Source organism: Convolutriloba macropyga, chromosome 8 (assembly GCF_964194025.1).
Source record: "Convolutriloba macropyga chromosome 8, txConMacr16.3, whole genome shotgun sequence".
Taxonomy (NCBI): domain Eukaryota; kingdom Metazoa; phylum Xenacoelomorpha; order Acoela; family Convolutidae; genus Convolutriloba; species Convolutriloba macropyga.
Genome location: NC_134475.1, coordinates 34,355,777 through 34,383,547, shown reverse-complemented (window position 1 = coordinate 34,383,547; position 27,771 = coordinate 34,355,777). Strand labels below are relative to the sequence as shown.

The 27,771-nt window shown below is 35.7% G+C and overlaps 1 protein-coding gene across 3 annotated transcripts in view; it reads left to right on the top strand.

Moving 5' to 3' along the window:
- LOC142344702 (angiopoietin-1 receptor-like) overlaps positions 1-27,771 on the top strand; it is a 207,186-nt gene that overhangs the window by 35,047 nt on the left and 144,368 nt on the right. For all 3 annotated transcript variants that reach the window (XM_075396570.1, XM_075396569.1, XM_075396571.1), the window contains one exon: positions 26,144-26,263. In XM_075396570.1, the coding sequence (XP_075252685.1) occupies positions 26,144-26,263 (120 nt within the window). The remainder of the gene's footprint in view (positions 1-26,143; positions 26,264-27,771) is intronic.

Genomic DNA, 27,771 nt, shown 5'->3' with positions numbered 1-27,771 from the left:
TGCTGCTGTTCTGTTGAAATTAAAAATCAAATTCAGATCTTTTTTGTCAGTGTTTCTCCACTCAAACGTTCCAAGCAGCGTTGTGCTTCCCTGACATGATCTTGACTGCAAGTTTTTAGTGTGTTCAGGGATAATATCCATACTGTTGACCTATTTCCGTTATCTTTTCAAGCCAATCTTCTAAATTTGCGAAATTCCACGCAGGGGCAGCGCAATCCTTATTTTGCTCAAAGAAAACTCAGCGTCTTTTTCTCAATGTTTCTCATTCATTCATTCAATGTTTCTATTTGTGGCATTAGAGCAACTATGTAAGACATGAAAAAAAGACCACAATGTGTTGTACGTTCTTCTGCGCATAATACTATCGGCGTTATTGTGCACCGTTTGTGACTTTTCCAGAAAAAGAGCGTCCCTGGTGTCAATTGAAGGCAATCAAAAGCCATCTCAAGTCATCTCTTTGCATTATTTTCGCAGTCCACGTATTCAACCATGCATGTATGCCACCGGGAATCCCTCTTAATAACTGTTCTGTTCTAATTAGTTTACCCAAGTCCTCGCCGTTTAAATTAGCAAAAACTTCGCCTAATAGAGATCTTTTAAAGTCTCCTAACCCAATAGGCCAAACTTCTGCCTGCTTGTCAAGACCATTGCGTCTATGGGAAATGATGTTTTAATTTTTAATAACGGTATAATTTTGATACGAATGAAGTTGCTAACTTTTGAAGCAAATCTCAAATTTTGAACCTGCGCAACCAAAACTAACCGAACCGTCGAACACTGATTTGCATCTGCACAATATTGTCTAGAGTTTCCAACAATGTTGTGCTGCTGTCTTGAAGTGGTGAAACTGATAGTGTCCAATTTGTTGCCTGAATAATGATCAGAATTAATGAAAGTATCATGATACAGAGATGATGCTCTCGGATGCATCACTTGCATACTATGATCAAATGTTTTCCCGTCTGTTGTCTCGTGTCTCGTGTGGTAAGAGAACTTTGGTAGAAGTATTATCTCATAGATATCGAGTTGCCTTTTTCCAATTCCCTTTTCCCACTAGCTTGACGAATTCCCGAGAGTTCTGTTTCTCCATTCGTACTGCTAACCATTTTCAACAACAGGCTGTCCAAAAAACTTGTGTTTCCTCTCGCAGACTATGTTTCACGTATTTTTCAGAACTATTCTTGTCCCTGTGGCAAGAAATACACGAAGTTATGAATGATCAGAAACGTTTTTTCAATTATCTTCTATGGGCACCAGATACAGTTGTATTGATTGTTAATCGAAGTAATTTTTAAAAAATCTAACTGCTGAGTCAAACTGGCGAAAGATTAACTGATGAATTGACCAGGGTTTTCAAAAACCTCATAAAAAGGTTGGTGGCTTCTTCTGACATTACAGAGCAATATTTCAAATATTTCAAATTTTCAGCCAACTGATGATAAATCCCAACAAGAAAACTTCAAAAGTTGTTTCATATTTTTGTTTTTTTTAACCTAATGGATTTTTGGTTGAATTGTTTTTTATTCAGCCTTTTAGCCCTGTATTTTTTGTTGTCCCGGTCAGGAATCTAAAATGGACTATGTTTTGAAACAAAGTATATGAAAAGTGACTATTGTTGATATCAAAAGTTAGCAATGAAAACACGATTATTTCAACTGTTTTTCAAATTTTGGGCTACTTCATCATTTACTTCCGCACACCCACCAAATTTATTAACTTTTCTAGAGTCTACATTTTTTGGGATGTTGTTGAAATAAGGACCAATCTAACCACATTTCATGAAAAGTTTTCGTAGAGCAGTTGAATTAGTCACTGTTTGTCTTGCTGTGGGGCACTCGAAATGTTTAATCTTAGCTAGAAATAATAATGTATTTCTGGTTTTTGTTATCAAGAACGTGTCATAGTTTCAACTAAAATACTAAAACTTCGATCTCCATCAGAGAGAGAGAGAGAGAAAGAAACACTTGAATTAAAATAGAAGTATAAAAACAATGCTTTATTCAAATTGAAAGCGTAATAAATTTGAAGGGGGAAATTTTTTAAACTGATAATAATGAAAAAACAGTGTATGAAATTCATGATGATGCATTATATAAGGCGACAATTCTTCCAAGTGCAACCAAAAAAATTTGAAGGACAACCTTTCGTCTGTGCTATAAAAAATTTTTGGAAAACATCATTTAATGAAATTTTAGTCTGCTTAAAGTTTCCGATTGCATATGTTAAAGAGTTAAAGAGCTCCACTTTATGGAAGTTTGGTGAAAAAAAGAGTTTTTAGGCGAAAACCGATGATCTATGGTCTTGAAAAATGACGCAATTTTGATACGCGCCGTTCAGACGATGTCTCTATAAATGAGCGGGAAAGAACAGTTTTCAGACCACATGTTAGTAGTATATAGCTGGACCGAGGTGCCCGGGGGGGGGGTGGCGACCCACATGTATTAAGATTGGTTATAGCTGTTGTGGCTCGCTTCGGTCGCCCTTGAATTATTTTAGCAATGTATAAAGATAGGAATCAGATATTAATGTATGATATATAAGGATATGAATAAAATTTTATAAGATTAGTTGTAATAAGACAGATTCTACATGTATTAAGATTAGGTATAAAATCTACATGTATAAAGATAACGTATAGCTTCTACATGTATTAAGATTAGGTATAGAATCTACATGTATAAAGATAACGTATAGCTTCTACATGTATTAAGATTAGGTATAGCTTCTACATCTAAAATTAGGTATAGTATTACATGTATTAAGATTAGCTATAGCTTCTCACAAGCATTAAAATTAGTCTTAGATGCTCACATGTATTAAGACTGTTCTTGGATGTTCACATAGTGGGATGATTAAGGAACATCCTAATCAATGTTATTTTTAATTAGTCATTGTATTTTTTTTCATCAAAGGGGAAAGAGTTTGATGAGTACGAAATGCATACTATTTATGACGTCACAAAGAACGCTATAAAATGGATTTATGACGTCACAGAAAACAATAACGAAAATTGATCAACGCTACTAAAGATTGAAAAATTTCCTGACATTCCTTATAAGGAAAGCTAATTGATATAAGGAGGATGATACGATTAAGGAACTCATTCGATTTGTCCATGTTTAACTTTGAATGAAAAATAAAGCAGCTTTCAAAGTTTTTTTCCCGAACGATAGTTAATCAATTACAATGAATACCAAGACTAGTTATACAATACACTACAAAATTACTCAAAACACTTAAAATCTAATCAGAATCTATCAAGTATCAGCGAAAGTAAATAAAGATGACGGATGTAAAATATTTGAAAGTAGAGTTTTAATTTCAGATCATCAAAGGTTTTGTATGTATTCCATCTGCCTCCACCATTCGCTTTGGATAGAAATAGGAAAGTCCCTTTTTAGTTTGTTCGTACGTGAGAACTTGATGATTTACTGTGTTGAATCCTCTGTTAGTCGAGGATACATTCACTGCTTCATCCAGTACTTTTCTGTACTTCTGCAATGGTCCATCATTATTTTCTTCTAGAACATTCTTGTTGAGTCCCTTGCTGCTGAACTTAGTTTTCTTCGTTCTAGAGTCGTAACAGCAATAAGTTTTGCTACATAGAGACAACATTTCAGTACATCGAAACTCCTCCTTGAATAATCCAGGTTCCCGCTTATCATGTTTCACATGTTTAGGGCAACAAGTTCTCGGAAAAAAATTTTTGTTACAATCAGCGCGAAAATTTTCTACACAGTCATTACTTCGGAGTTCTTTCCAAGTGCTCTTCATTTCGGGACGAATGCATTCATAGAGAATCTCATGAGCTAGTGCCATATACAGAGAGTCAGTGTCCATCTCAAGCTCTTCAAATTTTTTAACATCACAGAACTTGTCAAAAAAGTTGTAGTAAAGCTCTAACATTCTCAATTTTGCATACTGAAGGATAAAAAATCCAACAATTATTGGTTCGCGATGTTCAATTGTGCTTTTCACTAGTTCAACTTCATAGATATCTCTCGAAACGCTATTGAGTCTTCTAAAAAGACGGTTATTAATTGCTTTATGCGTTTTTTCTTCATTAAGATAGAGAGTTTCGGTGTGTCGACTTCGATCCATAATCTGATAACCATACGAGCTGTTCCCAAGTAACTTCATAGTCTCAGCAACAACGCTCGAGTCAAGATTTTCATCTGCCTTTCGTCTCGCATCAACAACAGATTGCACAAAATCATTGAAGCACTTTTGTGCGGTATACTCAACAAATCGGTATATTTTAGTACAACGTAGTCCAAGCTTCAAGTAAAACTTCAGTAATGGCGTTATAACTATTCCATTATTTAATTTATAACTCGAAATCAACATTCGTTGTGGTTTCATCAATAGATCGTTTTTTTCAGCATACTCTCTCATGAAATCTCCAATATCTTCTCTTCCAACGTTGCTATTTTTGAAAATTGGAGGAAAGTTTGCGAATCGTTCGTAGAGCTCCTCCGGAACTTCTAAGTCACATTGTACATAACCGAATAACTTATCCTCATCTATTCGCTTCAGCAGGATTTCCATGCTTAAAGGTAGTTTGTAGGGAAAATTTTTTCTAATGTGATTTTTCAGAAAAGAGCTCATCTGAACCTGATCCCACCATTCACACTCCCTCATCTCGATAATTTTGTATCCCTTTTTCTCCAAGTGTTTTTTCCTTAACTTATCAGATTCTCGCTTCTGGAGACCATGTTTAAGTTCTTCCTCGCTAAGAGAGGGTTGAGCTTCTCTACAGGGACAGAAATGGTAGTAACATCCGAGAGCTTCGAAAATTGTATTGCAGTGTCCACAAAAGCCATCAACACTAAACCAATCAATTTTTTTCTGTTTTCCAGTTGTATAGATGCTCTCAATAGTACAGTCTGGTCTGATTGTTTGATAGTAAGAAATAACCATGTTTTCAAATTTTCTAATCTTGTTCTGACGAGCTTTGAACTTTTGGAGATCAGAATCGAACTCCCACCTAGTGTATAAACCCGTTGGCATCTCTTGACTCATGGCGAAGGGATACAATTTGCTGGCGTCTATTCCAACTATCGCCTTACAAATGTTGTTTGATGTTCGGATGAATGTCTTGTCTACAACAGCTTTAGACAATAGAAGGCCCACCAGTCATTTCACTTCGAACTTTTTCATGTAAATCTTTATCGCTATCGACGGACGGATGAAATTTTGAACTTGTTGACTTGTGAAGACAAATATTAGCCAAATTTGGAAGTGTACAACCGCGCTTCAATATATCAATGTTCCGATTATGATAAAACTCAATCATTTTACTCATTGCAGTCAACGTTGGTACAACGTCTTTGTTATTATACCATCGAAGGAAATCACGAAAAGTTTTCCTACCCTCCTTCTTCCACAAATCTGCTAAAAGAGTATAATTTTGTTTTCCTGACAGCGGCTTCTCTTTCAGTCCCATCTCCTTTAGGATTATCTTCTCGTCTTTCCCACGCTGTATTAACTTCTCGTACTCAGAAAACTCCTTCTCCAAAGGATTAAAGTTTTTCAGTTTGCTGAAAAATGAGTCATAGGGAGGAAGTTTGTCACAGTCAAGTTTCGTCAACGAATCAAACCATTCATACGGAAAAAATCCTTTTGTCTCCTCGGACTGATATGCTTTCAGAAATAAATCCAGAGATGTAGCTCCACCGAGAAAGTTCAGAATATCGAGAAACTGAATGTCACCAAAACTAAAAGATATAAATTGGTTTGCCTTCTTTATTACCGTAGGTTGAATAGATCTATCAGTTATTAGTTGAGGAATGAGATAAGTTTTGATTAAGTTAAGGTCATATTTTCCACTGTTGAATCCAAAAGCTGGTAAAGTGTCAACATAACTATCAAAATGACGCTGGAGATCAAGGAGCTGCTTTTGCTGGAATCTTAAAAAATTTTCAGATGCATTGCTATCTTCCGTTTTGTTCCTGATATTTGGTTGAGTTTCGGAAACAACTTGCAATCTAGAGGAAATATCACTCAACCTAGTTTTGATCTCCGCTTCCACCGCCAACAACTTAGGTCTCATGTCCGCTTTGTTTTTTGCTGCTAATGTTTCAAGTTGAGCAACAAATGATATGATGAGACGATTAGGATCTTCTTCGCACAAGAAAATTGGTTCCTTCAACAGATTGGAGAAAATTGAAACAGATACTGGTACATGAGTTCCAATCCATGATGTTGTAGCAGAGCTACTAATTATCAATGAGTTGTCACATATTGCTTCAAAGTCGAAGACGGCAAAATTTTTGAAGAGGGTACAATATTCTGGATAAGCGATTGAGAAGTTTTCAAGTTTCTGAAACAATGTTTCCTTTAACGAATAAACACCTCTCGGATAGATATTTTTCACTCGTTCTTTGCAAGTTCGTAAGTGGCGATTAAAATGTCCAGAGTGATTGAAGAAGACGTCACAGCTGGGACAGCGGAACTTCTTGAAGAATTTGTTGATATCATTTACGTAACAGATATGGTTGTTATAGCAAAGTAATTTAATGTTTTCTTCATATCGTTCAATGCTTCGTCGAATAAGTTCACCAACTATTTCACCATCTTCAATGGTAAAATCATAGATGAAGATATTTTTTTCGACTAAATTTTCAATTACTGGGATTTGATCCAGAGAAACTCCCATGAAGTTTTCAGGATCACAGTCAGTGGCCGAAACAAAATTGTCAAACAGTTGCATTGCATGTGGTTCAACATCTACGGATCCAAATAAATGAATGGAAATTGCGCGGAATAGACATAAGTTATCGTTATAAGGTACATCATGTCCATTTGAAACCAGACAATTAACTTCTGGGTTTCTTAACAAAGGTTCCGGAAGAACAGAATCCAGGCAACCCAAAGGAATATTTTTTTAAAAGTGCTGCAAAGATGGTAACGTTCGTAATTAAAGCGAATCGCCACTTTGAGTTCTGACGTTCCTGTGTTCAGGTTTCAATCAAGTCAAACTTTTCAATTTCACTTTGAAGGTTGAGTAAATCGTTTTTATTGCTCAACAAATGCGCCCTATCCAGAAGTAAATTATTTTCGTGCGGATAATAATAACGGTAGTCGTTGTTCTCTACGTTGTGCAACAGGAACCCCAAAGCTAGGTTAACTTTTGCAGCACATTTGAGATTTTCAAAAACTTCATCAAGTTTTTTGTTGATTTCGTTGGTGTCCAATTTCGACAGGCTGAAGTTGAAAACTTCTTGTCTTCCATGCTCAGCGTGCACATCTACTAGTAAATGCTGACATGCTGCTAATTCCTCTTTCAATTTTTCACTATCTTCATTCAACTCATCAACTATTTCACGGACACGGGTTGTGTTTAAGCTCCCAACTTTCGTGTTAACTTGGTGTATCTTCCTGCGATGAAGCTGCAGCGAGTAGAAACTTGGAAAATCTCTCTGACAAACAACGCACTTGTTTAAGGTGTTACGCTTTTTCGATCCATGCGATTTGGCAATATGGTACGATAGTTCTGCCGAATTTTTTGTTGCAAAATTACAGTTTTGTTTCTTGCAGTATAAGGTACCGCTAGAACAAGTCTTTCTATGGCGAGCAATGTGATATTTTACTATAGATTTTCCACATTTTTCACAGCTGATCTGTAAATGTCGGTCTTTTGCAGGCATTTCCCAAAAATTAGAAAGTGACTAAATATCGGATTAGGAAAGATAAAATTTTTTAAAAAAGTTAACAGTCAACGTTTCTATAGAAATTCGGTAAACAAGTGGTTCTCCTGTTCCCCAAAAACTTAATGATTTCTCATGACGATAAACAAACAGAATAGTTGAAACAATAAGTCTATTTACTAAAAATGGATTTATCATGTCATCAACCAATCATAACAAACATTGCATAACATTGGAAAGTTCCGTCAACCTTTATTTATTTACCTAATGTCTTCAGAAAGTTTGTTTACAAGCCATAAAGTTGGAACGATTAGTTGTATTACTAAAAATAGATTATATCTTAAGTCGTCAGCCAATCAGAACAAAGGTTACATAACATCGGAAAGTTCCATCAGACTCAAGTTATTTACCTAATGTCTTCGGAAACTTTGTTTACAAGCCACAAAGTTGGAACCATTAGTTATGTTACAAATATGGATTTTAATTCAAGTCGTCACCCAATCACAGCAAATTTTTAAAATTAAGACAGCCATTATTCGTGTACACAACTTCAACAAATCTGATTTGTTTACTTAATGTCTAGACAAAATTTATTTGAAAAGCAATGAAAACAACCCAAAATTTACCTCAGGTTAAAGATTTTGGAACTTCGGGAAAAATGCGACAGCTTTGTTTTAATTGCTGAGCGTCGTAGAAACCAGACAGCTATAGTTTGTTTACTTAATGTCTAGACAGAATTTGTTTACAAGCAATAAAAATAACAACAATGTAAAGAACTTTCGTATTCGAACGACCTTGAAATTTTGTTTACACCATGTTATCAACTCAAACCCAATAATTCATAGAGGTAATTCACTGTTTACTCACTCAGTTTAGTCTCTTACTATGGTTGAAGCTATGTACGAAAACAGTCCTGAATACTTCAAAAAATTCCAAAAACGATTCAAATACACTATTTGCGACACAGAACCAAAACCTCAAGATTCTGCAATAGAAAATTATGCGTACGGTTATCATTCATCTTCGACTGTTATAGATGGTTGTTTGTTTGGTTCCAATCATTGGCATCTCATTTTTGAAGATACGGGTCCCAAAGATAAAATTGATTTCTCTTCGTATGCTCCTGCGACGATACCTTGCCTTGTGACTTGTTTTATAATCCTTATTTTGCCTACGGAAAAAAATTTTGTTGCTCATGGTGCTATTGTCTCTCGCTTACATGTTGCTGTGGAGTACTTGTCAAAATGTAATCATGTTTCAACCAACAAAACTAAAAAACAACTTCCTCTGCCTAACCTTGTGAAAAGACTCTCAACCATTACTACTACCACTTCTAACAAACGTGCTTCTACTATCCCCGATGTGACTGTAAAACGTTTTTGTCAACTAATGCTCGATGAACATTCTATCAGATTATGGATATAATTTTAAGTGGGCAGGGAAGTTTTGTACGTGAGACTTCAGACTATTTAATAAACTTTCAGTTCTGTAAAAATTCTACTGTCTAAAATAGTACTGTGATAGAACAATTAATTCAATTTCACTCCATATGAGTTTTAAAAATGCCAACAATTGCATTTCATTTACATCAGGTACAAATGGAAACTTACTGCTATAGAAATAATGAGCAATATAGATGCAAAATAAACCACACAGTTGCGAGTCTGCTGATTGCAGGGGAGACTGAATATCTCTTCTGTGCTCCATAATATCCATCATCATATGTAAATCAGTACATTGCTATAGGCGGGAGAAAATGTCTTTATAGGCAGTCAGAGGTAGTGCTAACGGATCTGCAAAGTATAGTACGGGGTATGCGTAGCGTTTCGCAAGCATCACCCAATGTGAACCAAAAGAATCAGCTCGCGATGCATTCACAATTATAAAACTGTTAACAGGTAAATTTAACGGATAATTGTCAGCGGCATAAACACCTCGAAATTTGTATTTGAGATGCTTGCACTTTTGAACTTGAATATAAACTTGATCTTCGTCCATTAGTATGCGTTCATAGGCAGGATATTTTTGGATACGTTTCTTGCAGAGTCAATATACACCGTAGATGATTTTTCACCGAGGAAGAAAACTTCAACGTTGTTTGTTAAAGCTGTATCAAATTTTAGCTCGACCGATATAGACGAATTTGTTAGTTCAGGATGAATAAAATCATGTGTGGCTTCTTGTGTACTAGTCAGGTCGAAAACCATTATAAAATGGTTTGAAAATTCACTCAATGGTATTCCATGACCGTTTTCTACATAGGCTAATGCGCTCATTGAATTGTAGTACAAACGCTTGTTGTCAATTGTTGACATTGGTGTACCGGCTGTAGCGAAACCGTTTCGGAACACTGTAATCTCACGCAGCCCAAATTTTTGATAGTTGAAGGGATTTACTGTGTTAGCTCCAATGAAAGCATCACCAGCACACAATGCAATTATAAGTCGTCTTATGGGTTCTTTTGTAAAAATATCTTCGTGCTTCCAACTTTGCTGCCCCGTTGTTGCAAGAAAAGTTTTTGTTATCACTTCATTGTATCGATATATTGCAGGTGTTCTCAAAAGTGTTTTCTCAATGGCTCCGACTACATTGTCTGATACAGTCATCTTTCTAACAAATAAGTTTGCTTCATCGATTTTTACTTTGTAGTTTTTGCCAGCTGCTTCACTTATAGTGGCAAAATCATCTTGTGACCTTCGGAAAGAAATTCTCAGGGTAACTCCGCTTACTAATTGTTTTTCGCACGAGAAAAAATCAACAGCTAGTTTTCCATAAAGGGTAATTTGAGCTGATTCTCTCGCAGCCTGCTTTCTTGCATCTTTTAATGCATTAGCAATTGCGCTAGGGTTTGCTTCATACTCATAACCTTGACACTTTAACCAAGTCTTCTTTGCATCTGTCCCGTGCGAGAATTCTGTTTCTATGAAACTTTTGTGAGCATAGTGTCCATTGGCAGAAGAGATTTTTATTCCATTTGCAGAAACAGTACAGTCAGCAAATAGGGAATGAAGGACATTATTCACAAAAAATGCGGCATCAGTATTAGCGGGATCACCTGCGTCATATCGTAAATCAGTTCCATCGACATTTTGTATTCGACATTTTACTTCCAAATAAATTTTTTGCAAGTCTATGAAATTGTTGCGATCGCCTACAACTTCAAATTCGAGCGATGATCCAGAGGGAGAATAAAGTGGTCCAGTTTTTTGTTCAAATGATTGATCAAAGGTAACAAGCAAAGGCGGTTTTTCAAATAAGTCCAATGAGCTGTGAGTGGCTTCGGAAGGTATTACAATATTAGTTCGCATTTTTGACACGAGAGAAAAAACCCAGTCGACTTCTTCTTGGCTGTGGTTTTCGAGAAATGATTTTTTTAGTGAAACGTTTCTTGTAGGTTCGAGGTTTAGCAAAGTGTTGTCTTCGACGTCTAATAGCTTGCCGGCCCCGTGTTATGCGTGAATGGAGAGAACCACCAAATTGTTTTTGGGCTGTTTTTGCAACCGCGCTTTTCAACGCCTGCTTTGCCGACTGTCGTTTCGTTGCTACTTCTACCAACTCAGGTACACCCTGCACTAAAAGCTCTCGACCAATTCTTTTGGCAGCGGGCCATATAATTCTTCTTGCCAATGGTAAAGCAACTCTTCCAATACCTGCTGCGAGGGCTCCAAAGCCACTTCCTCTTTGACGATAATGACCGGAGAAATGTGGCATCGACTGCGCTGCTTGGTTGCTGTAGTAAGCTTCCATTTCACTTGTTTTTTTGAAACTTTAAGCCTACTATCACTTTTCCTGTACCATTAAATGGAATAAGTTTTCCGGCTTCGTTCTTCAACTCCACTTTAATGTTCTGAATATTGTTAGAAAGTATGGGCTTGTAATCCAGAATTGTAAATGTCTTGTGATGAATAGGTGTAACAGTGTTTATGCTGCCGTTTCTTAAACGCCTTTCGGTCTCAATGATTTTAATTACAGGAGCTCTCACGTCTCCAATAATTTGATATTCTATAATGTCTATTCAGACAAATATTAATTGTGAGCCACAGGTTATATCGACTGGGAAATCACTTTGGTGTCTATTGAGAGTTTGGTGTGATTTGTATCCAATATGAATGTATCCATCATGCGAGTTGTCTTTTATACCCTTGAAGCCGAGAATACTTGGAACTTCTTCGTTTTCAAATGAAAAACCCTCATTCGCTCCGAATTGTAAAACCAGTTTATGAGTAATTTTGTCAAAAGTAAAATCAAATTGTTTAAACTGAGCAATTCGCCTAAGTTCATCCATGAGTTGATCCAAACTAGTGTAAATGCCTTTGCGAATTTTTCTAAGGTGTCCACTGCGATTATTTGAGGCGTCGAGTTCCACTAGCGAGTTTTTATAAACGACTAACCCGTTTGAATTGACGTTGTTGATGTTTGATGGGAAGGATATTGAAGATAAAGCTACTTGCCATTCTCCATCCAAAATAAGTGGTTGAGATAACTGGTTACGGAATTTTGCCATTGTGTTTTCACCAAAAATTTCCATTGATGCGTTGGATATTAGATCGATTGTGAATTCTTTGGCGGGATTCATTTTTATCATCTGCAGTAACTAACACGTTTACTTGGACTAATTCCGGTTCATAAAATTTACCTTCAATTATAACGTTGTTTGCATCTATAAGATTGTACTTTGGTGGACTCACGGTAGCAATTTTGAATATCGTAAAAACTTCGTCTGTATAATTTTGTTTATAACCTTTTCTGAATTTTTCGTCGTGCTTTGCAATCCTAACAAGGTCTCCTTTTTCGTATTTTGGTTTGTACTTTGTTGTGTTGATTGCTAATGATATTAAAAATGGTTCATGTTTTTTGAAAACTTTATTAGGTGCTAAATGGGTTACCCGGTTAACACGACTGTTTATAGTATTTACAAACTGGGATAAATCTTCAATATATGTCCAAGTCCACTTTTCTTCCAAATATTTTTAAATGATGTTTTTAAGCGATCGAATGTTCCTCTCTGCAAATGCCGACTTGGTTTCGCTTTCTGTTGTATATAAATGAATTCTTTTCTTTTCACAAAATTTTTTGAAATCGCCTTTGAACTCTGATCCCTGGTCTGTCCATACTTTTTCTGGTTGTTTCTTCTTGATCATTTTTTTGAACGCTTCAACAGCATCTTTTGCATATAAAGCTTTCATTGGTTGAACTCGTAAGTAACGTGATAAAACATCCACAGCCACTAACAAGTATTTTACACCGTTGTTGTGTTGGGCAACTTTATCCATATACGCAACATCGACAGACCAGATTTCATTTATTCTATATGCAACAGCTTTCAGTCGGGGAAAACTTTTCCTGAATTGTCTGTATTTTGTGTACGGGGCTTTCGACTGAAGATAGCGAACAATTTTGTCTCTGGTGAAACCGCTAGCCTTCTTCAAGTTAGCAATACTACCAAATGCAGCACTGCCTTTAGTGTACAATTTGTCTAACTGTTTAACTTTTATAGGAAGTAATTCTCCCAGGGGCTGGTTGGTTTGATTTCTTTTTCTGCCTCTTCAAAGTTTCTCTGGTCGTTGTCAGAAGCTTTTGTTTTCTTTCGCTGGGACTTTGAAGCAACTTCTTTGTCCGACTCATATTCCAAAAATTGCAGTCTCTCTTCAGATGATAAATTTAGAAACTTTTTGGCGTATGTGTTACAAGTCAAATGCGAACCAATATCGAGATGCGTTAATACACTGAATTGTTCGAAAGATAATTTGCAAGTGTTTTGCTGTAAATTGTAAAGAAACGTAGCAGCAAGAACTTCTGTATTTGTACCATTAATAAGCAATCTCTTTGATGAGTCCAAGGAAACAGAATCTGATTCCTCTATTATGTCCAGTATTGAATTCGCTCTTTCAAACTTTATCCCCTTCAAGATTCTAATATCATTCAGCACTCCTTTTTTGATAGTCGATGTGTTGTCTGTCGTAAATGATTTCGCCATAGACTCGTTTATTGTACTTCTATCATCCACTGAAGCGTCAGTTTGTTGTTCTGCATCCTGTTGCGAGGCAGAAGGAGTTGATGGTGACTTGTTTCTCTGGAGAAGTGATATCTGCTTGGCTGGATTGTGAATATTTTTGTTGCTGAGTAATTGAGAGACATGAGGTTGTTCTCTTGTATACATCTGTTTAGGTATTAGCACAAACTCTTCAGTATGCATTTTGTTCTAGATATTCAATGCAGGGTAATGCTATGAGTTGAATGAGATTGTTGCCCGAGGGAGATCGAATTATTTTTAACCGTTCAGTTTTCCCTACTTTCCTGTTCGAAAGTTGACGCAGAGTTTCTTCAAATTGTTTTAGTTCTTTTTTATTGACTGGAACAACTCCAGAGAGTACGTTCATCACACAGTCACTCAGAAACCAAATGAAGTCGCCGTCTTTAAGTAACTCGGATTCAATGTTGGAGTTCTTGTTTGTGCTATTTGCCCATTGCTTGAGCATAAGCAAATGTTTCCTTTTCATTCGTAATTGTTGTAACAACGGCTTCCTCCGAAGGAAGGTAAAAACTTGAAGGATTAGGTCCAATAATATGTGACGCAAATCGTAAACCCTGACTGGTTTTGGGATCGAGATCAATAACAAAATGTCCAAAGGGCTCCGCAGTTGCTAATTTGTATGCTTCTTTTATCAGTTGGAGACAATTCAACTGTTTTCCAAGATATTCAATTTGTTGAATGTCACGAAGCGACTTGAATAATATTATGTGTGTTGTATTCAGATCAATGGTTCTGGACCATTTGCTTTGATGGAACAAATTATGCTTGACGTATATAACATGTAATTTGCGATGACGTCCTGAGGTAGCTATTTTTACAAATTCTTTATCGTTGAAGATTTCTTCACATGAATCGTCATAGATAAGCAGACAATGTGATAGATTTTTTGTTATATCAAAGCCTGAGTATTTTAGAAACTCAATCCCTGGTATAACTTGTTGCATATCTTTGAAAAGTGGTTGGAACTCTTTGTAAAAATAATAAATTTTCTCAAAACGTGGATAAAAGGTCGAACCTTTTAGCATCCGAAACAAGAGTTCTGTTTTACCACAACCACTTGGTCCTACAATAGACATGAATACCCTGTCATGTGTAAGAATAACTTTGTTCATAGTTTGGGATTAGGTAAAATGTAACCAACTAAACTCGATAAGAGAGCAATCCAAATTGATTTCTCTTCACAGCTTTCTGATAATAGAAAGAGCATAGAGAAGCAAAGAATGATCATTAAGACAATGATACTAACCTGAACAAAAAATATTACTTCGGACCTTGGCACTGTTGAATTTGAACAACAACGCCATGGGGGCCTCTCCTTGTTGTTCACATCAAAGACTAAATTACTGATACCGGCGTCAGCCTCGTCTCTTTGATTCATTGGAGAAAAATAATTAATTGAAAAGTGAATTGAAACAAGAATGATACAAAATGTTAAATTTTTGAAGTATTCTCAGGGCAACTGTTTCATGTACCAGAACTCAAACAAATTGAAACCTTTAATATGACTTTTTATCTCTAGTTTATAACAAACGGTTGATGAGTCATTTTCCTCGAACGATGGTTGACTGAAGACTTTTTCAACTTCGGGGTGCTCCAAGACATATAATCGCAACTCATTCGGCACCTCAATAAATGATAGCTCACGTTCTGGTGGTGGTTTTTTCAATCTAAACTGAGGAACTTTTTTGTCCGCCCATTGCTTCCGTGGGATTCGCTGCTCTTTGGGGGACTGCATAGGCTTCTTGTTTGTTTTGTTCATAGCCATAATTGAACTGATTCCGATGTTCTCGAGCTCTCTGTTTATTTTTTACGTACAGTTGGAAGTGATAGAAATTATCTATCACGGGCAGGAAAGCCCTAAAGCTGTCTAGTTCGTCGGGAGAAAGAGTAATGGATGCAAAATAACGTTTTGCTGCTGCGCTATAAAGCGAGTTGTAACGCGGTTGTTGTGCTGTGTTTGGTTTATTGTTGAGATAGTTCGCTCGGTTCTGTTGATCACTTAAAAAATAATTCTGTATTGGTGGAGAGGGATCCTGAACTCTGTTGAATATTACAATCGGCTGATCGTCAAGTGGAGTCAAGCAAGAGAATATCTTCAAGTTGTCTGACAGATAAGTTGTTAAAGTTGCCGTGTCTTCTCTGTACATCACTTTGTGTCCACTGTGAGAATATTCTTGCTTTACGTTCCGCGCAGTGATTTGATAATTGATCGTTTGTTAAACGAAAGTTTGAATGAAGATAACAGGAGGGAACTTGTTCTTCTGATATTATCTCTGTGATTCGGGGACAATTTAGATCCTCCAGATTATAAACAGTTTTTTGGAAAAGCTTACTGAGGAGCTCACACTTTTCAATGCCTTTAGCAAAAAAGTTTTTCCGTGTGAATCGGAAACTGAAACTCAGACAGATTGTTTTCAAATCACAGTAAGGTATATCACCTTCATCCCAATCAAGACCGTTTAGGTTATTGGTCAGCCAAATAACAGTTTGTCTATCGTGTGCGGGTAAATCAGCAAATTTAAGCGGTGGTTTGAAAAATATTGTATCGTTGTAACTGGAACACAAACTGAATTCTTTAATAATAAAACCAAGTGACTTGAGGTTGAAACCTTCGAGATCGAGGACAATAATATTTGTGGTTTTGCTGCCAAAATTTTCTAACATTCCAATTCACGAAACAATTGTGAATGAAAAATTTTCACTGATAGAATGAATAATATTCCTGTCAGGTGTCCAAAAAGACAATTGTTTACTGGTGAGTAACGGAAAGCGTAAACATATCCAGGGCCTTTGTTTCGGCAATCTTTTATAAATCCAGCGGCGTCATGCAGTGCAGCATGAAGTCGTAGCACTTTGCTCCGTTTCAATAAGGGATCTAGTCTTGAATTATCAATTCCAATGAAACCACCATAGGGTCTAAATTTAAGTGCTATTTCTCCGTCAACTTCTGGATCTAACAAAGAACAAGCAGCTACGAAATATAATTGTCGATAAGATATGTGTGTAAAATTTATGTTACCTCTCAGTGATAAAACTTTCTCATGAATGAGCTTGATGTCTTTTGTTCCTATTGTGTTCATTATTTACTGTTTACTGAACGTGAGCGTTTAGAGTTTTTGTTTATAAATCTTTCAATTCTGATTGGTTGTCAACTTGAATAATAAATCAAGCACTCCGATTGGTTAATTTATTTTGGAAAGTTTTGTGACTCTGATCATGTTTGGGCATGATCCGATGACTCTCTACTCAATATATCATTAATGATTTTATACATCTACTAACAGGCTAGTTATTATTTTTTTTGTTTTTGTCCCATTTATGTGTAAATTTATGGACATAAGTGATTATGACCATAATTGTACACATAATTACGTGAAAAATTATTTCCTTGTACAACTCTGGTTTTTTTTATCAATGTGTATATTTATGTATGTATGTGTATGAATGTATGTATGTATGTATATATGTATGCGTGTATGTATGTAGGTATATATGTATGTATGAATGTATGTATTTATGTGTGTATGTATGTATATATGTATGTAAGTATGCATGCATTGTGGTGTATGTTTGAGGTAATTGTAATTGGCTGATGTTTAGCGGAGTGTTTGGGGTGTGGTGTTAAGATTAATGTTGTTGTTTATCACACCAAACGTGTTTCACAACTTCTCATATTGATTAAAAGTGAAATAGCGTTGAAAATTTTTGGACCCCATTTTCATAACATTTCACATTGATTAAAGCCAAAAAATTGACAAAAATTTTTTAGACCCCATTTTGCAAAAATTTTTACAAGTTATTGTCCCCCTATGGGACCAAAATTTCGATTTTCGAAAAAAGTGTTTCAGACAACTTTTTTCACTCACAAAACATGTTTCACAACATTTCACGTTGATTGAAGCCAAAAAATCAACAAAAATTTTTTCGAACCAATTTTTCAAAATTTTTTACAAGTTATTGTCCCCTATCGGGCAAAAATTTCAAAATTTGAGAAAATTTTTTCCGACAACTTTTTTCAGTCACAAAACAAGTTTCAAACATTTTTACGTTGATTAAAGCCGAAAAAACGCAAAAAAAATTTTCGACCCCATTTTTCAAAAAATTTTACAAGTTCGGATCCCCTATAGGGTAAAAATTTCAACTTTTGAAAAAAATTTTTCCGACAACTTTTTTTATTCACAAAACATGTTTCACACATTAGCGGTAAATTCTCAAATATGAAAAACTAGATCTGAATACTTTTATCATACACAAATTATGTAATCGCAATGCTAGCAATAGCAGTGCTTAATTTATATCACTGTTCTAAACAAACAAACAGACGCCACAGCAAACAATTAGTCGTAACAAAAACTGGGTCATGCTTGTAAACAAATTGAACCAAGTTACAATCAGCCGAAAGGTAAAATAGAAGAATTTTTTCGAAAAAAAAATTCGGAGCTGAGCAGAACCTCAACGGGGGGGACACTATGTATTAAGATAGGGAATGCAGAAAATGTCCCCCTAGGGGGACGCTTAGGGGGACATTTAGTGCGAATTGCATTAAATGTCCCCCTAAGTGTCCCCCTAGGGGGGGACAATTTCTGCATTCCCTATCTTAATACATAGTGTCCCCCCCGTTGAGGTTCTAGTCAGCTTCTTCTACTACTCATGTTGTCTGCCTTTTAAGAGAAGTTAACATAATTTCCCTTACACTAATGAAGAAAAGGCTATTGTAGTTCAGATGAGAAAAAAGGCATCTAATAAAACTTTTTAAACATATCTAATAAAGCTAATGAACATTTTGTAGGGAGCTGATTTCTAATTGTTCTGATTGTTTTGTGAAAATTTTCATCTTTTGTAAAATATTTTTTTAATTGGCTGCCAAAATCCCAATTATATCAAGTGTGATTCCGACGTATTGTTGTTTTTTGGCTATCCAGTTCAAATTTTGACGTTCATCATTAGGTTTGCAGACAAATATAATTGAATTTGCTAGCAATTGACATCAACATATGACTTGAAAAACAAATTTGCTTTGGCAAGAATTTGATACAGATAATGCTTTGCAGTATTACCGGATTTGTATACCACAACAGACAAACATTCATCAACTAATTGGACTAAAGTGCTGTTTCCATCAATTGTATGAGTCACATCCTTGACTTAGGCATTCAATAGGAAAAGATCAAGAACTGTACCTTGTGGGAAGCCTCTTTTTACCTCATGTCAGCTCCAGTAGACTTCGTTTACCCGCAATTGAACAGAGATTTGTAGTAACTTTTGAAGTGATACTGAACGTTTTTGAGAAGTCTTAAAGTGCATCATCTCTACGGAATCAGTTGCCTTTCTGAAAAATTCAATTGAGTATAGCAAAGAGTCATGAGTAGAATAATTTGATCTAAAACCAAATTGGTTTAGAATTTGTTCAATATCTAGATGTGCAGATATTGTAAATTTTTGTCAAATAGTTTAGAGAAAGCATTTACTACAAAAATAGGCCAATCATTTGTAATGTTTGAGAAGAGCGTTTTTGTGTTTCTGCGTTTTTGTGAAGAGGTGTAACGTCAGCATGTATGGGTTGCTTTGGAATTATGTGGCTTTAGACTCATACGTTGGATTGGTATGTGAGATGAGGCACAAAAATTTATGCCACGTCTTTAATTATTCGAGCCAAAGAGTCCATGGTCCAAAAAAATTACTTCTATCCAGCTCCCTAATTGTTTTAAACACATAACCCCTGCCTATATTATCAGAATTAAACGGTCATTGGTGACCAGATGAATTTGTATTAGCAAAATTTATGAGATCACCAGTATGGGCACCCACGTTAATCAACGAGTGGTTGGATTACTCCGCTATATTGTAATCATCTTTTGGATTGTCCTCAAATGAGTTTCTCATGCATTCGTTATTGCGTGCTTTTGCATCACAAGAGTAATCATTAGTATGAAGACGAAAAAGTTATAGTTAATATCAAAAATGTGAATACAGAAAATGCCAGTGTACTGTCAAACAAAAAACAATTTTTGGGTTCTTTTCATTTTGTTGTTTTCTAACCACTACTGAGCACAAGTGCTCTGTTTTGAACCTTGTGTGAACCCCAAACCCTGCTATTGAAGTTTTTTTATCCGTGATATTATAATCTGTTTGTGTTCGGTTGTTTTGTAGATTCTGGTTGGGAAACGTGAGCAGCTTGTACTGAGAGTGCATGGTATTATCCCACTGTCAAGAAGTTTTTTTCCAATTTTCTCAATTAGTCTATATTAAAATCAACCAAAAGAAAGACAGAATTACATTGTATTATGTCATTGTCAAGGATTTTCGCCAATATATCAATAAAAGTTTCAAGATGGCTTTCGCTTGGGTTGTAAGTTATATTTATTTGTAACTTTTTGTTCTTTTTTTGACATTTATTTTCATTGTATATTCGAACTGTATAGTTTTCTGTCAAAAAAATCTAAAATCACTTCTTAATTTTGATGACAATTTTTCTGAACAAGAAGTGCGACACCACCTCTTTTACTGCGGATATGTTATTGCAATCCGTTATAAGGAAAATATGTGTTGTGTTTCTCTTTCTTTGTGTTTACCCATGTCTCAACAATGTGTGAGAAAGCTGTGCGCTGTGCGTTATTGACTACGTTTTGTGATCGTTTTGGGCGTTTAGGTGACAAAACTTATGATTTTTATTTTACTTCGGCAAAAGTTTAATAACATTGTCGTAGTTTATCATGGGACCGTTGTTCTTCTCTTTTGCTCCGTCTAATTTGAATAGGAAGTCTAAATAGATGAAAACTAATAAAGTTTTTATCGAGGCTAACCTGATGATACAAAAAAATTAAAAATAAGCATATTTAGGTTAAGTGACTTTTCTCTGCACAATAATGTTCAATGGCACGAATGACCTGCTTTAACGTCGATGGTTGTTCAGAAAATTGAGTCTTTTTTTGGGAAAAGTTACCATTTTGTTATATGGATTGCAGTTTCAAGCAATAAATTTTGGTCTTGACGTTATTTCTTTTGCTGAAATTTCAATACCGTTAGCATTGCAGCTTGCTCTGATGTGATTTACTACTGCCTAAACTCCCTCTTCTGAAGAATGCATTTCATCACTATGCAGATAACTTGGATTTTGTTGAAACTTCGTGCAAAAATTGTTCAAAATTATTTTACAGCCCTGTAAATTGTTGATTATTTTGGCCAAGGACTTGATTTTTGAGTTCAGTTTTTGTTCAATACTGCTCAATTTTTGTTTCAAAATGAGCCAAGAGGATTTTGGAGACAATATTACCTCAGCCTAAAACTTGTGAGCGCAAGTGCTAGTCATAGCTGCTAGTTACCTCGTTGATATCGAAGTCACTGGCCACGCACTCGTTGACCCCCGCAAGCACAAAAATTTGTTTCGTTTTCTCCTGCTTTGTGCTGCTGGTTCCTTCCAGAGGTCCTTGGTGCGGTGACCTCCGAATTCTCTAGTAACAACATTTGGACAAATTTGCTCACCAATAATTCTGTTTGTGATAGAGTGACCAATAATAATCGCATCAACGTTGCCCTTTTTCGGGATTGCCAGATATTACCTCTTTTCTAATGTTGCAGCATGTGACATCTTTGGAGAAGTCCAGTGTTGTTTGTCCCTATCCTGGGTAAATGAAGGCCCTGTCGTGATTGCTCCTATAATTGACACCCCCCGTTTCAATACAGTTTATGTTGTTCACATTACTATTTGCAATTGTTTGTGCATCTGTGTTATTGACTTGTGTCAGTTTATTTCTTAAAACTGAAAATGCATCATTCAAAGATTTCAAATCTTAGGGAGTTTCAGTAGTAAGCTAATTTCTGCGTTTGCCTTCTGGATTTGCACAATGGTGTTGATTGCTAGACAAATTTGTGACAACTGTTCGAAGATGTTGTATTTGTTGATGTCTGTAGCTGTTCTGTAAAGTTCAAATTCAACTTCGTCTTTTAAGGTCGAAAACCTATCAAAGATCAACAACATGCTTAAAAAAGTAGATGTTTCGAGGTCATGGAGACCATTCGTTTTGTGTGATGTTTTTTTCTCATATATTATGTGAATTTAGGAAGTGATTTCCTAATAGTACTTGACAGCCGAAGTCTGATGTCCTCAAAATGTATAATTGGTTCCAATATTTGTCTTATCAATGTGCTCAAGTGAGTTCTGCAGCACATTGAGTTTTGTTATGCTTGAGTGTGGCTCGTGTGTGAGGACCTTGCAAGACAGTACTGTTATGTTCCAAGTTAGTTATGCGTTATTTTAGAGGAATGTTGCACCATCTGCGCGGAACCTTTGAAGATAGCTCCATTTGAGTAAAGAACCCGGGTTGACCAAACTTACTAACCATAAAAAGGGCCATATATGGTCCATAAAAGTCCATAAAAATTTCCGTTTTATGATCTTGCTATGGTTAGTAAGTTTCCATATATGGTCCGTTTTATGGATAATAAGTTTTTCTACGAGAGCTTTATTTTTTCCTACTATGGTAATATATGAATGAAAGAGAGGACCCTGCCATATATGGTCCGTTTTATGGTTAGTAAGTTTACATATATGGTCCGTTTTATGGTTAGTAAGTTTCCATATATGGTCCGTTTTATGGTTAGTAAGTTTCCATATATGGTCCGTTTTATGGTTAGTAAGTTTCCATATATGGTCCGTTTAATGGTTAGTAAGTTAACATATATGGTCCGTTTTATTTACGAATCATATATGGCAGGGCCCTCTCTTTCATTCATATATTACCATAGTAGGAAAAAATAATGCTCTCGTAGAAAAACTTATTATCCATAAAACGGACCATATATGCTACTAACCATAGCAAGCTCATAAAAAGTAAATTTTTATGGACTTTTATGGACCATATATGGCCCGTTTCATATTTAGTAAGTTTGTTTGATCATAGGACGTTTCGAGAGCTGAAATAGGCTAAATACTGTGGGAAAAAAATCTACAGTTGAACTAACGAACAACTTTTTGAGATTTTCCAGTATGTTTTGGGTGTGTTCCCCTCCTCCTTCTCTCACCCGGGCTGGGGACCGGCTACGGCGGAGTTACAAACACAAATATAGGAGAATTGAGTACTAAATTACCCAATGAAAAATACTATTTTTCAAAATTATTTATTCGAAATAATCGCAAATTTCCGTATGAAAAGCTAACTTTTACCAGAGACAAGCTGTAGCAAAAATTCCTTTTGTTTAACAGTCTAGGTACACATGGGACAAAAATCATTTTTAAATCATTTTTTTATAATGCAGCAAAAATTCGAGCCCCCAAACTATGTTTTTGAGTTTTTTCTGTAATCTACCTTCAAATGATTCCTGAAAGTTTTCAAAAAATAAGTTGGGTGCAAGTGAAATCGGAAAGTGTTGAAGGGAGACAAAAGTAGTGAAAATATCAAACTAGTTCATTTTTAAGTCATTTTTTCTATATGATGGAGCAAAAATCGACCTCCCCAAACTATGTTTTTGAACTCTTGCTGTATTCTACTGTGCAATAAATGGGCATTTGATAGTACAGAACTTTTTAATGGAAAATTTGTAACCATAAAACGGTCCATAAGAAAGTTTTTTATGGCATTTTATGGTAAGTAAGGTACCACAAAAGTCGATTCTTTTTTTTTACATTTATTGAATCTAAAACTTGGCTTTCGAATTCATTTGAAAAAGAACCCCTGTAAATTGGCCACTTAATAATACAGAATTTTCTATGGAAAATTTGTAACCATAAAACGGTCCATAAGAAAGTTTTTTATGGCGTTTTATGGTAAGTAAGGTATCATAAAAGTTGATTCTTTGTTTTTTGGTTTTTATTGAATCTAAAACTTGGCTTTCGAGTTTATTTGAAAAACGACACCTAGAAATCGACCATTTAATCATACAAAATTTTTAATGGAAAATTTGTAACCATAAAACGGTCCATAAGAAAGTTTTTTATGGCGTTTTATGGTAAGTACGGTACCATAAAATTAAACTACGGAATTTTGAAATTTTATGCACAAAAACGTTGTTTTGGAACTGCATGTAGACCTTTGGTCTTCTTCTCAGCCAAACTCAAAAATTTTTATGGTCGTTGTATGTTTAGTAAGTTTCCATAAAATCCATATATGGCGTTTTATGATTAGTAAGTTTCTTTTATGGTGGTCAACCCGGGAACCTAAGGTCTACTTACACAATTATCATCCCCTATACATAGGCTATATTGGTTTAAATAGCTGCATTACACAATTTGAACTTAATCAGCTTAATTTAATATACGCTGACTACGTAGAACTTCTTTAATTAGGTGAACAGACAAAACAGTCCCGGACAAAACAGTCCCAAATAGCAAAATATTCCCAGACAAAACAGTCCCAGACAAAATAGTCCCAAGAAAACAGACAAAACAGTCCCAAATAGCAAAATATTCCCAGACAAAACAGTCCCAGACAAAATAGTCCCAAATAGCGAAATAGTCCCAGACAAAACAGTCCCAGACAAAATAGTCCCAAGAAAACAGACAAAACAGTCCCAGACAAAACAGTCCCAAATAGCAAAATATTCCCAGACAAAACAGTCCCGGACAAAAAGGTCCCAAGAAAACAGACAAAACAGTCCCAAATAGCAAAATATTCCCAGACAAAACAGTCCCAGACAAAATAGTCCCAAGAAAACAGACAAAACAGTCCCGGACAAAACAGTCCCAAATAGCAAAGTATTCCCAGACAAAACAGTCCCGGACAAAATAGTCCCAAATAGCGAAATAGTCCCAGACAAAACAGTCCCAGACAAAATAGTTCCAGAAACCAGACAAAACAGTCCCAGACAAAATAGTCCCAGAAACCAGACAAAACAGTCCCAGTCAAAATAGTCCCAAGGCCATTATAATAGCTCTCACACGTATGATTTAACAAGCGGATAATTTAATCCCATGTTCGGTTGTGATAGTTTCATATCAAGTCCCACGGGCCGCTGAGGCATGGCCATGGCCATTAAGTATGTTAAAACATACGGGTAATAGCGACTGCTAGTTTGTTGTCGGATTATTGAACGAACATTTCAAAGTACATTGGGTATAATGGCATTGGGTACATTTTATTTGGGACTATTTTGTCTGGGACTGTTTTGTCTGGGAATATTTTGCAATTTGGGACTGTTTTGTCTGGGACTGTTTTGTCTGGGACTGTTTTGTCCGGACACGCTTTAATTAGACTTTGCTATTATTATTAATTAGGCTTTGATTTGTCCAGTCAAAGTCTAATGCCAGCTTCCAAGGCTCCCGCAGATCCAGCAATATTCCTCAAAAATGACGCACAATTCCGAGATAATAATCCCCTCTTGGCTTACAACCGTGTCTTACTTTTCAAAATCAAAAAATAAGTTGTTCACTATTCATCGTTTTTCCGTTTTGAAAACTTTTCCGTTTTTCGAAGTGCCACACCTCTTAACAAAAGTCAATGGCTTATAATCGCTTAGAAAACCAAAATTAAGTAAGATCTTTCCTTCGAAACGCAAAAATAGGTGAGATCTACGCTTAGCTACGCCAAAATTATGTACGATAAGCGGTAACTATTAATGACAAGTTAGAAAATGTTGCGGTCAATGCGTTGAATTTATATTTCTATTATAAATTCAACTCATTCACTGCAAAATTATATCAAATTTGCAGTGATTTTTTTCTGACGGTCCATAAATGTTTTTTATGGCGTTTTATGTTAAGCAAGACATCAAAGAGGTAAACTTTATGTTTTTCTGAGTTTAAATGAATCCAAAAGTGTGCTTTCGAATTGACTTGAAAAATAACCGAAAAAAATGGGCAATTAATATTACAGCATTTTTATGGAAAATTTGTAACCATAAAACGGTCCAGAAACTTTTTTATTTATGGCGTTTTATGGTAAATAAGGCACCATAAAAAAAGTACAGAATTTTCACATTTCATGCGCAGAAACGTTGTTTTGGAATTACAGGTGGCCTTTGCACTGTTTGTCAGCCATACTCAAAAACTTTTATGATCATTTAGTAAGTTTAGTGAGTTTCCATAAAATCCATATATGGCGTTTTATGGTTGGTAAGTTTCTTGTATGGTGGTCAACCCGGGTTGTCTTTGCTAGTTATCGTATATCTTACATCATTTAGCCTCGGCCTAGGTACTTATCCAAGTTTTCGCGAAGATTTTGATGCGTGTAAAATGAAAGTGAACTGGCAGATTCAACAATCATTTAAAAGCACCAAGATTGATAAAGCAACTAATAAAGCAAATAACAGCTTGATACAGGATGGTCTATTTTGACTGAAGGAGGGTTGCTCCTGATGAGAGCCGTTGGTCGATTTATGGAAAGACTTTAGGTCGACCCTCACTAGGAGGTCGACCGTGTATTTAAAACAGGGAAATCCCCCCGAAATCCCCCTCGCGCCCGGGTCGACTTTCTAAGTCTTTTCATAAAGTTGACCTCTCAACTAGGGTGTTAATTTGTTTGTGTAGCTCCTCTGAAGCCGGTGGATTTCACGAAGACAGTCCACTTGGGAGACACAGTGACTCTGGAGATAAGAGTGGACACTGCTTACTACAACTACACTGGACCCATCATTTGGAGACACAATGGTACCCTATTAATACATCACATTCACTCCTCCCCGGGCTGAGGTGTCCACCCTTATTCCACCGTTATCAAGCGAGAATAAGGATGTAAAGCCAATTCCACTCTTAATTAGCAGGGAAAAGATTGTAAGAGTGTAATTTTAAGAAAATTACACCTTTATTTACACTCTTTACACTCTTTTCCCCGTTATTTTTCGGGAAATTCCTCGGCCCGGGATATCAGAGAAGGAGTTTTGAGAATTGAAACATCTTCAACTGAATCAAAATCCAGTGAAAGTTTTCATTCAAAACTTTGAGGGAGAAATTTTAAGGGAAAGATATAGCTAAGAAAGCTTTTGAGCAAAAAAAAAATATTAAACATTTTCTTTATTTTTGACATAACTATTCAGATTTGTCCACAGATCAACATTATCAAGAAGAGATAAGTTATTTGGACGTCCCTAAAAGGAAGAGGATATCTTATAGCAGAGACAATACAGATCCGGAATTGGACACTTTCTTTTCTGAATAGAGAAATTGTCTCTTAATACAAAAAGATGAATGCACTATGGCTCTTAATTGAGCAGTTTCTACAAAGGGTTATTATTATTATTATTACGAGTGAGTATATAACAACAAGGAGCATTGGCACAGGCTGTGCTTCGCACATGAATTGTTCCATCTACCAAATAGCTGATCCGAAATAGTTAGCTGATCCGAAAAAGTTAGCTGATCCGAAATTTTTTGAAACGTTGTGGCTAGAACTAGGCAACTCATTAACATCTCCTATTGTCCACATCAAAGCCTGGGTGACTTCTTTTTAGACGAATTAAGTGCAGAGGTTTCCAATGCGTTTTCAGCAACAGATAATGTTCTCTTATTTGGTGATTATAACATTGATATGTTGAGTGTAAATGGGAAGAAAAGCCTTCAGAATTTTGCGGCGGGACCAGGATTACAGTTATCTAACATTGATATTCCTACACGCATAAGCAACAATAGAAGAAGTTTGATAGATCACTGTTTTTTGACTAATGAGCAAATCACTAGTTGGAAAGTCTGCTTACCTCCTTTCGATATTGATCATAATGTAATTTTTTTCAGAGCAAACTTTTTTTTGTTAGAAGAAAAACAAAATTAATTTATTAAACGAGATACAAAAAATTTAATTGTCGATGAAAAATTTAATAGAGATCTCGCTCTTGCAGATTGGAGAACAGTTTATCAACAAAGAAACTGCGATGAAATGTTTGCAGATTTTAACAGATTTTTTTATGACAATACTCGAGAAGAATGCACCAACAGAGAAGAAATTAGTTTCTAAAATGAAAAAGACTACTTCAGAAAAACCTTGGGTGGGTGACAAAAGAAATTCAACATTTAGTTGCCGAGAAACATCGTTACTTCAATTACTACAAGTTGACACAAAGTGCTGAATCATTTGTGTCATTTAAAAATTATTGCAACCTTGTAAATCGAAAGTTAAAAGAAGCACAAAATCAATTTTCAGAGGAATTTTTTAAGAAAATTGA